Source organism: Thalia democratica, chromosome 8 (assembly GCF_965202585.1).
Source record: "Thalia democratica chromosome 8, ktThaDemo2.hap1.1, whole genome shotgun sequence".
NCBI lineage: Eukaryota > Metazoa > Chordata > Thaliacea > Salpida > Salpidae > Thalia > Thalia democratica.
In genome coordinates this window covers 39,943,459-39,955,523 of record NC_139172.1, presented here as the reverse complement: position 1 = coordinate 39,955,523, position 12,065 = coordinate 39,943,459, and the positions used below count along the sequence as shown (strand labels likewise).

At 25.2% G+C, this 12,065-nt stretch overlaps 1 protein-coding gene across 1 annotated transcript; it reads right to left on the bottom strand.

Annotated features, from left to right (window-relative positions):
- Positions 1–2,377: 2,377 nt before the first annotated feature.
- Positions 2,378–10,731, bottom strand: LOC145842508 (uncharacterized). Its single transcript, XM_082949965.1, has 11 exons — positions 10,563–10,731; positions 10,239–10,401; positions 9,905–9,949; positions 9,203–9,449; positions 7,549–8,581; positions 4,783–4,951; positions 4,518–4,616; positions 3,901–4,145; positions 3,378–3,575; positions 3,182–3,264; positions 2,378–2,707 (listed from the first exon to the last, which is right to left on the bottom strand). Exons 1-11 carry the CDS (start codon positions 10,722–10,724, stop codon positions 2,674–2,676), a joined length of 2,478 nt encoding a protein of 825 aa, XP_082806091.1. The 5' UTR covers positions 10,725–10,731; the 3' UTR covers positions 2,378–2,673.
- Between the last annotated feature and the right edge of the window lie 1,334 nt (positions 10,732–12,065).

Below are 12,065 nucleotides of genomic sequence, written 5' to 3'. Positions count from 1 at the left end.
GCGGGCCGGTCTTTTCAACTCTTTCGTATCCGGCCCGCTAGCCGTAAGTAGTCCCTAAACTGAAGTTTATCAAGCATTCTTATCTATAACGCCTTTGTTTTATTTTATCCGCTAACAAATGTCAAAAGTAATACTATAGCAACTAAATTGAATTAATTACCTTTTTCATATACTTGTTCAACTATTTAAAAAGCTTAACATTTATCATAAAAACTACTCACGGAACATTAAACAACTTGCAAAATCCGAGACATAAAGCAAGTTGTTGTAAGTTAATCTATTTAATAAAATAAAGTATATAAGAAATAAGTAAGAAATGGTTGTATTACGTCACAATAATTTTATTGTTTACTCAGGGTCAACAACCTTTTGTAAAAGCCATTTTTACTTGAAAAAAGTTTAGAAGTTTTCAAACTGTTTTTACTAATCTATCTCGTATAAGTTTTATTTTAGTTTTTTTATCGGTCGTACAAAAACTAATGCGAATTTCTAAAAATTATTTTGTCTACAACACACTAAACTTTTTACAAACGTGTTTTTATTGCTCACTACTGATTTTATTCTTAGATTGTCAACTGTAAGTTATATTCTTTGTTTAGTTAATTCTTATTTAAGTTTAAATCAAAAAATACTTATATTTTAAACAGTGCCTTCTCCTGACATTTTAGTAAGTATATTTTACTATCAATTTTCATTACCGTTATAGTTTGTACAATTTTTTTCATTTGTTAATATGTGAGCTCTTTGAAAACACTTTATAAAACTTATAATAGCTCTTTTTGCAAACGTTCTTAATACAAACATTAACTGGTAAAAAGTATTTTGTTTTATTATTGCAATTTATTTTTAGAACGTTTTTATGATTATGTTGATAGTAATTCGCTTAAAGTTGCAACTACTAAAAGATAAAACTATTAGTTGTGTACTTTTTTAAGCAGTTGAAAGAATAATAACTCTTTTAATTAAAAGTACAAAATTGTTTAACTTTCTAAGTTTAGTGCATCTAATTTTACACTTTTTACAAAATTAAACGAAGTTTATTTACGTTTAGTCGAAGTATAATGATGTTATTTAAAACAATGTGTACGTAACTTAGAGTTACTGGTAGTATTTTAATTAGATAAACAATGAAAAATTAGTTTAACCCCAATGTTATACTATGGAACGGTCACAAATTTTTGCATAGAGCGACACTTTTGCAAAAACCTCACTTTTGCACGAGAGCTTAAACTCTTCTAGTTAAGAACTTTTTGTTTAAAAACATTATATTCAATAAATAAAAGCTCTTTTGATAGTATTTGTAACCCGTTCCCTAGTATAACATCGGTGTTAAACTAAACTTTTCACGGCTAATAAAATAAGTATGCTACTAGTAAGCAATAGGTTAGGTACCTAATGTTTTGTACGAGAACTTTAAACATAAATTAAGAGTAAAAGAACCTCGTTTTCTTGTAATTAAAAGTGCAAAATTACTTACGCTTAACTTAGTGAGTTGGATAGTTTTGTATTAATTAGTGAGTTAGCTGTAAAATCACTTGCAAAAACATAATCTAATTTTTCAGATACTTTTCACGTCAACTTACAGTTTATAAGAATGGACGAATGTTTATTAAATGTTTTAATTTTTTACCTTACAATATTTTCTATCCACTAGCAGGTGTCAAGAGTAATACAACAGCAAATAATTTGAATTAAATAGGCTTTTATTATAAGTTTGTTAAATTCGTTATTATCAGATAACTTATTTACGGGACATTAGATATTTAATTAGACCCGATACATAAAGCAAGCTGTTGTAAGTTATTTTATTTTATAAAAGAAAGTAAAACAAAGTAACTAAAATATCAGTAAGAATTGGTTGTATTACGTCACAAAATGTTTTGATGTTTGCTCAGGGTCGGCAGCCTTTCGTAACTCACTACTATTTTTGTTAGAAAACGTTTCTCTCAAAATTTAATTTTCAGAAAAAGGTTTTAGACCCACAGTTATCAAAGAAAAAATTGTGTTAAATACTAGAAAAACACTAAACTAAAATTATATCAAAAAAAGCAAAGCACTAATAAAATACATTTATTTAGTTAATGTGCTCATGAAGTTTTTTAATACAATATCTATCACTTTTATAATTAAAATAAATTACTTTTTCAATAGATAGTGTTAAAAGTGTACATTAAAGAACCATTAAGGAAAGTGTTTTTTTTTTGTTTTTTTTGTGAAAGAAGAGAAATTGTTTATATATAGTTTTTTCTTTCAAAAGGTTATGCATTTAATGAAACATAGTTTTTTGATAAAAATTTTAGTTAGTAAGATGTTTTTGGTAATAAATGAAAATAAAAAATAACAAAAAAAGTGTAAACAAACAACAAAACAGCTCATAAACATTAAACTAATAAAAAGTAAAGTTTGAAAGTAAACACGTAATAGTAGAAGCAATTTTAAGCAAAGAATTTTGAATAAAAGCTTTATAACTATCTGCTACTTTCAGAAAAAGTAGTTAAATAAACATTCAACTCTACTAAAACTTTTTATGTAGTTTTCAAAACTTTATAAAAAAATATCAATATATTAACTAAAAAAACTGAAAATTACGAAATCGATTGTTTATATTACATATACTCTTGTTTGATAGTTGAACTATTCTCATGATGTAACACTTAAGTCATCTGATGATATTTAATCGTGATCTTCTAGTATTGTGATGTAACGACTGTTGATAAGTGTTGAGTTAATAATTAAAAACTGTTGATTTGAAAAACAATCGTAAATTGTATACGTGATTTAATTGCTTCAGTGGTTTTATTGTTTAAAACAAAAGTAAGACAATATGAAACCTGTTCAATAATTTAATTTTAGAATTAAACCAAGAAGCAGTTAAGTTACATATGTGTTAACACTTTTAAAAACTTTAATTAAATAATTATAATAAAAATGCACAAATAATTGTAATAAAATACTAAGAACTAATGCACAGTACTAACAATTTATAAGTAAGCAATTTTATATTTGCAAATAAAAAAAAAAGAGTAACAACGCTCAACAACTACATAGCTTTCAAATTATACATCAAAATACTTTTTATAAACCGAAATGACAGAATTTAAAGTGTTTTAATGCAATTACTTATTTATAAGACAAAAAAGTTTTTGTAACAAAATAAACTTAATTTCAATAAAAAACTAACAGATTAGTAAACAGTGGTGGTTGTCCTCTTTTTAATTTGGCTACAAATAAGGTTCGATATTCACTTATTTTGATTTCAACTTCCTGTCATGAAAATTAAAAACTTTTTACATTTGAAAATAATTTATAACAATTTATATCACAAATTACAACATTATACTAACTTGAGTTAATAAATAATTAAATTAAAAACTAACATCATCAGAAGCGATGTTGTTTGTTTGAAAGTTTGAAATTTTCTCATGAAATTTTTTAAAAATTCTTAGTTTTGTTTCATCGTTACCACGCAAACTGATTTCAATCTTTTTAATTTGGATTTCATTGATGGAGTTGATAAACAATGAAATAAAATCATCATTGTAATTTTGATTATGATACATACTCAACAATTCAACCTTTTTAATTATTTTTAACATTACTTTGATGAAACTTTTAATATCATGTTATGTATTTACTAATAGCTTTATCTAGATACAAAATAAATTTCTTAAATATTATATGATCTTGTTAATTTAACTGACACGATACTAAATCTTATTAAAATGTAAATTACCGAAGCAACAAAAAATAAATAAATGTTTCAAAACTATTTTTAGATATTTATTTATAACGTTAAAATAACAAAAAATAAATAAACTTTAATATCACTAAATTTTCTAAACAATATTAAAAAAACAAAATAATAATTCGAAAAATATTTTAAATCCTAACAAAACAAACTTTGATATTTGATACTGATAAAGTTCTTATCATCCTCTTTAGATTAATTGTATTTACATAACATAAATTCAACTCGTTTATTTGAGTTACAAAGTTACTTATAAATAATACGTCGGTTGTAACTCGTGTGTTTTCGATCCAAATATCAAAATTGTGATTTTTTAAATTTGACTTCAGTTCATTTACTATGTTGTGACCACAAATTTCATTGTAATCTTTTCTGATTACTTCTGAATGCTCGACTACTGTTGTAATTTATTGTTGTTGGTTTGTTACTAAGTAAATTTATCTTTTATTTAGTTTAAATAACAATTTGTGTTATTTCATATAAAATAAAGTTACTATGATTTTAATTTAAACAAAAAGCTTAACAACGTTAGTTTTGTGTTTTTTTAGTAATTTACTGTTTTTAATTTCAGATAACGCTTCTTAAACAAACTCAAACAAAATTAAACATGTAGGAATAAGTTTAAAGTGATTAATTAATTTTATTATCTAAAATCAATTTTACTTTACATTTAGTTTTAAATATTACGAGCTATGGATAAATTTTATCAAATTATACGTATTAGTTTATTAAGTTTATGTTAAATGAACTTTCAAACAATTTTACTAACGATCAGTTTCGTTATAATGAAAACTTGTATGACAAATAATAATATGTTTTGCTGACTTTTCAATAAATTTAACTTTCTTTCTTTTCAGTTCATCATTATCTAAAACAATTATTTTGGTATTGAAAATACAGTACAAATTTAAACAAATAAAGTAGCACATTTTAATCTCTGTGTATTGAAAACTTTAGACTAAATAAATACACAAAATAAAATTAAATTCCACCTTAAGAATAAAACGAATTTAAGAAAATAAGGAAAAACTAACCAAACACTAGAACGTTCAATAATGAAACTGTGAACATACGCACAGTTGCAAAATCATCTCTTCTAACTGGTCGGCCATATTCATCAATTTTAGGAAAAATTCGTTGTAAAAAATCGCAGAAATTGTTGAAGTCAAGTTTCATCCATGCGTGTTGGCTTGTTAAATATTCCTGTTTGAAATATTATTTGGTTAATTAACAGTTTTTAGAAATGAATTAAAACTAATTAAGTTTTTATATTCTACTAACGTTTTAAAATACCTCAAGTTGAAAACATACAATTTTATTTTTAATTCATACACATGTAGTACTCATCACAATAAGTTCTGTTTAAGTAACTCTTTTTGTTTTTAGAAAAAAGAGTTAAATTAACATTAGAAAATAAATCTAATAACCAAACAAACTTATTCTAACTGTATATTCTATAAAACACCTATATATGAACAAAACAACTGAAACTTCAAACTACAAAAACATTTTTTTACTTCATCCCTATTAAGTGTAAACTATTCAAATGACAAGTATTTTGTAATTGTAAAATAAAACTTTTTGTAATTGTTAATGTATCGTTTGCAACTACTTTTGAATTTTTATCTTCAGAAAAATTAGAGTTTTACAAACTAATTTTTAGCTATCACCAGTTTTTTTCTTGAGGAAAACACACAAAAAACGTAATAATAAAATCAGATTGTTTTATCAAAACAACATGATTTTTTTTAAATATTGTACTAATTCGTAATGAAAAACAATTATTGAAAAAGGTTTAACCGTTATCAGAATTTCTTTTAAAATCATTTATCTTGATTCATAAAAACCTTTATTACTATTAGAGGTTTTATTTGTTTCTAATTCTAATTTTAAACTCTTTTGTACTTTATTTAGTTTATTAAGTTTTGTCTTTTGTAAATTAAAGCTTAAAACTCAATGAAAATTAGCATAATTACTTTTTTTATTTCTAATGCTTAATAATATTTTTATCAAAATGTAAAGAAATATTTGCGTATTATAGTTCCAATATTAATCGAATAAAAGGTTTTCTAAGGTCTAAGTAAAAACTAAAGATTTTGTTTTTAACTTTGATTTTCTTTCTTAAACATTAACATTCAAAAACAATGTCAAACCAAAGGAAAATAAAAAGCTGGTATACATTGTAAATAAAAATAGTTTTAAACGTAAGTATTAAATACTATATATCACATGTACTAATTTGTACAAATTAAGTATCTAAAGTATAGAATAAGCCAAAGTTTTTTTTTTGTTTATGAGTGTATATTTGCTAACTAGTTTCATTAACTAGTTTTTGACATTGAATTTGTTATGAGTTCTTAACTAGTTATCTGAACTTTACAGTATAAGTACGTGACTAAACGAAAGAACATAACTAAACGAAATGTAGCAAATATACCTACTATATTGCCTGTTTTCTTTTAACGCGTTTAATTAAGTACAATTACGTAACTTTCCCATTTTTTATTGTTTACGAAAATAGTTTTCATTTAAATTGTATGTATACGTAAACCGTGTTTCTAAAAAAAATTTATTATACGTATAAAGTTGAGTAGGACATCTTTAGTTCTTAGTAATAACCTAGCAAAGAACTTTTATTTTATAAATTTATATTTTTCACAAAACAAATTGATATCAATAAAGCAATTGAAATCTCAAAAGAAAAAATATCATAAACATCCCTATAAAATGAAAATTAATTGATTAACAGGCATTTGTAATTATTTTGTAACAAATATCGTTTGCAACTACTTTTTAATTTTTATCATCATAAAATTTAAAATTTTACAAACTAATTTCAATTATCACTAGTTTTTTCTTTAGGAAGACACAGAAAAATCGTAGCAATAAATCAAATGAGCAGTAAAAGGGCCACAGGGGGCAATGACGTCATAATTTGAAAGTTACACTAGATATTCTGGAGTTGATGGTGAAGAGAAAAAAAAAGTCTTAAGTGTTTTTAATGGTAGTTTTGAAACTTATACTAGATATTATGGAAAAAATTAGGAAATGTAGGGAGCCACAAGCCGTAAAAGAAAAAAATTCAAGGCCATTACTTGAGACATGCTTTAGAAATGATTGAGTTGATGATGAACAGCCATAAAAAAAGGTCTCAGGCGTTTTTAATTGTAGTTTTTTGAGAAATCTTGTTTAACGGGCAACAGCTTTTTAAATTTTATTAAAGAGCGCCTTTAAAAAAGGTTTGGGAAACCTCCGTTTTTAAACCAATATAGAGCTGAGTTAGAATTGAAATTTATGTGAAAAAAAATTAATATAGTGTTAACTCAATACATGAAAAAATTACAATACTAAGGTTTTTAAAGTTGTTGTACTATTAGAGAATTCTAAAGTACATAACTAAAGTAGATTTACGAGATGTAACTGTAATGTTAAAACAAATAAAAACTACTGAATTTTTTTATATCATTGTCTATTTTTCAAATATGTGTCTAAAATTACAAACTGGTTTAAACGTTAGATATTAATAATAAACAATTACTAAATAAATATAAATATAATTTGAGGAAGTAAAATAATTATTTTATAATACAATTGAAACCCTAATCAGTTTAAATATACTCCTGCTTCTAGCCGTGCTTTGACTTATTAAGCCTTAGATAATTAAGCTTATAAAAACAAGGCTAAAATTAAGTATACAAAATTTAAAATTTAAAATCATATTATTCATGAAAACTTCAAAAGCTTTTATCAATTTTTAAAACTTTAGCGAAGATATATGTTTGCACAAAAACAAAAATAACCTGTATGCTCTGGTGAGCAAAATAGAACAATCTTGGTCCAACCAAGGCTGAACTTGAATCTCCATGGACTCCGATTGCGAGGTCCTGAATTTCATTGGGATCAATTCTCAAACTAGTCAAATCATTTTGATCAATGACAACCGATCCTTGCATGGTCTTTTTGTAAGCTAGTTCCATGATCTTAGTTATGACATTTGTGTCTTCAATCTCTCCTGCATTGTGAGCACAATCCTGAAGCCTTTTCAGAAGCTCATCAAAAAGACTTGCAGTTGACCTTATTGTTTTCCAAACTTCATCAAGACCAGATAAATTGACAAGCATAGCAAAAAGCCGTAGAAAAATTGGACAGTAAATAAGTTGTTGGACTCTTGGAGACTTTTCTTGAAGTTTTGAAACAATTTGATTAACATCTCCTGTTTGGATATAAAAAGACATCAGAACCTTCATATTAGATTCAGACAAATCGTCAAGATACAATACAGAATCGGGCTTAATTAAATCACTGAAGTTTAAAACAGAATGGGGTCTTGAAGTTAATATAAGTCTCACGCTAGGTAAAATTTTTCGCGACAGAATAAGGAAAAGAAGTTGTGAAGGTAGATACTTTTTATGAACGTTTACTCTTGAAGACTCTTCTATGCAAGTTATCTCAAACCTTGCCTGGTCCAATCCGTCCAACAAAAGAGTTACTTTGTGTTGGTTGGATAATAACCAGGCAAGTGCCTCGTCTGTTTGGGTTTCACTAAAGTTAATACCACTTGAAAAATATCTTAATCCTAAACTTATCAAGAAAAACTTAAGATCAATCGGCTGTCGCGGATCAACAATCATAAGAGGAATGAATAAAGCGTACCGATTGCAATCAAATGTAGAAAGAACACAACGTTTGCTTAGGGTGGTTTTTCCTGCACCAGCTGGACCAATGAGCAAGATATATGGGTTTAGTTTGGTTCTACGTCGTTTACTGTAACCAGGCTCCTTATATTCAGAAACACTTGACTCAGTAGAATGTTGGATTTCATTTTGATTTATTCTAAAATTTAAATTTATGTTCTAACTTAGTTTTCTACTTTACTGCATACTTTAACTGTTATTTTTGATAACCTCTCTACTTACACTTTAAATTTATAATTTAAAGCTTTAGTTTCTATGTAAAAAAAAAGTTTAAATTAAATGTTCACTTTAAAAGTTAAAAAAGTAAAACTTAGTTACAGATTACCAAATTTGTTTGTTAAAATGTTTTTTTATCAATTAAAGTTTGGTTAATTGTAGCTATCAACATGAGAACATACTAAGTAAAGTGTTATCTAAGGAAGAAAATTCATAATTAACCGAAAAACTTTTGATTATAATAGCGTAATGCTAATAATACAGTTTCTAGTAATATTTTTTAATTAATAAATATTTTTATATAAACTATAAGAAACATGAAACAAATAAATATTTATTTGTTCAATCTAACTTGCATTCTATGACATATTAAACTTTAATTATGGTAACTACTTAATTTAATATTTTAAATGTTTTGAGTTTCTAAATTAGAAACTTTAACTGAAGTTTTTTAAATAGATAACTTTACGTTTGTTTACATAACTGAAACAAAAACTTAGGGTTTTACTAACATTTTTGTAATAAAAACCAAACAAAAGCTAACCCAACTACGTCATCAAAATTAACTACAGGAGCATGTTTGTAAATTTCTCTTTGTTCTTCAAGAACTCGGTACCTTCCATCAACAAATGCTGTATTCATTCTAAAGTGATCAATACTCACTTTCAACACAGGATGGACCACTGGTACGTTTCGATTCATCTCTTCAGTGTCTTTTATTCCCATCGGATCAGACAGAATCCCACATTTGTTCAGAAGAACATCTTTGATTTTAAGAATAAGACATCCTTCTGTAATGTTTTTCTTAATAGTCTTTTTTTTTGGTTGTGGCATAATTTAATAAAAAAAAATAAAAACCATTAATTTTTTGCGAACAGCTGATTTTAATTTAAGATCAAGTCTGACTTGCAGGTTCAAAATTCTGACACTTATAAAACAGATAACATTATTTTCTAAGCTTGTGAAAATTATTTTAAAATTAAATACAATTCTATTTTGAAAATATTCTTCTAAGTGGATAAAAATTAAAATTAGTACATAGCTATTATGTAAACACTAAATTTATTATAAATACTAAAAATAATGTAAAACCTATACTTAAGTTAATTCGTGATAAGATTGTTTTTTTTTTTATGTAAACTAATTTATCAGTTTTACGTCATCACTCATAAAACTTGAAGTACAACTGTTCTTTATTTTACTAATATAAAAAATTAAATTAGAATAATTGGAGAAAAAATTTTACCATAAAGTCCATCTTTTTCATTGTAGTTTAAAAAATCACCACGAGCTGTAAAATATATTTTTTAATAACTAAAGTACGATTCGTGTTTTAAATTTTTTTACAGTAAACTGAAACTACTAGAAATTATTAAGATACTGACAAAAATCATCAACTATTTTTACAGTACTTATATAATTAAAATTTTTAACCTTTTAAATATTCTAAATACTGAACTATTAAACTATCCTAAAGCTTTAACTTTAATATTTTTTTAATTTATAGAAAACCAAAAATGTTCTTTAATTTTGAATTTTATTAAATCTTTAGATAAAAAAACATTAACGTATTAACTTACCAGGTCTGACAGCATCAGCAATATATCTTAAATTATTTTCTTCTAAAGATATCAGAAGTATTTTACTCCATCCAGATACCAAACGATCACATGCTCCATTATGAAGTAACAATTCCACCATTTCGTAAATACTCCCTTTGTTTTGAAGACGTTCTATTTTTACCTTCAATAAATAAGTTTGTTAAACTAGTTTTATCTAAAACTATAAAAAATATTTATTTATAAAAAATTTAAAGGTTTCTTAGATTTTAAAGACCTTTTGTCTTGATCAACTGGTGAAAATAAATCAACTTAATTTAATCTAACTATAAAATTTGTAAAAACTTGTAACTCCTCTCTGAAAAACTTTTTCAACGGTGTAAAAACTTCTGGTATCTCAACAGTCTTCAGTTTTTGTGACAAGCTTAGATCGTTTGAGATTTTGAAAACAAATACTTTGTCTTGTAAATCAGCAGAAAATGTTAGTTGCCTCATTTGGTTTTCCATTTTAATATTAAGGTTTCAAATTTACAAATATATATAAATTTACACTTCCTGTTTAGAAACTTGTTTGATAATTTAATTAATTTTAACTGAATAAAAACGCTTGAAAAACCAACTAAAATCTAACAGTACATGAAAAACAAATTCTTAAATAAGGTAATATTAACTAAGACTGATAGCTATTTTGCCACGGAAACTCTCATATTGTACAAACTTTATACGAAATGCCAGATAGTACCGCAAGACCATCAAAAATTTCCTTTAAAGTCCGAAAAAATCTTTGTTATAAATCGCTAGACAGACAAGGTAGTTAGAAACTACTAGATTTATAAAGCTGAATTTAGTACTGCCGTGATAAAGGATTAGATTGTGGTTACATTTTAGCGAATTGTCTGTGGTTGTGGTTTTAAATTCTTGTTATGTACAATAGCAAAAGTAGCTTTGCTGAAAATAGCATAAACGTTCTACCAGAGAAATAAATATTTTAAAATTGAAAAAACTCCGGCTGGCTTAATACATTTTTTTAAACTGATTTTTAAAGAAATTATTTACTTTTTTCATTAACTGTATGTACAGCTAAAATAATTCTTATGTTTTTCTAAAACAAATAGTTTTGCTAATTTAAAAAAGTTTAATTGAATAATAACAAATTAGCAACAGTTTAATAACTGAGTTTATTAAAATACTTTTTATTAAAACCTGCATAACAAAATTTAGTATTAAATTTAATTCGAAGCATCATTAACTATACTTTCAACTTTAAACATCAGCACTATATGTAGAAATTATTTAAAAACCGTCGAACACAATGCTTGGTATTAGGAGATTAGTTATACAGTCATGCCACTGCGAAACTTTATTTTCAAACTTACTTCTGCATTTTTTTCAACTTTTTTTTTAAACCATGTAATAGTAAATTTGAGACTTCGAAAGTGAAGTTAATCTAATTTTAAACAAACAAATATTTAGATCGGGTATTACCCTCACATTAAGAACTTTTGGTTAAACATGTATATCTTCTAACTGTGTATAAATATTAAGCTCGTAGTTACATGTTATTTATAATCTTAATGTATAACTGTATATATTTTATACGTGTCTTATAATTTTAGTTGTTTTGCTCTATTTTTAGTTATTTTGAACATATTAATTTTTTGATAATGAATAAGGTAAAGTCGAAACGTCAAAGAGTTAAAATCAATTAAACTGTTATGTGTATCTCTTTAAAATGGTTTTTAGAAGTTCAAACATCCCCTCCTGTATCTTATTACAGTAAAATAACATTTATCAATTAGCTAGTAAATTTTCAAGTCATTGTAAACTTGCTGAAGTGATTTTCAAACT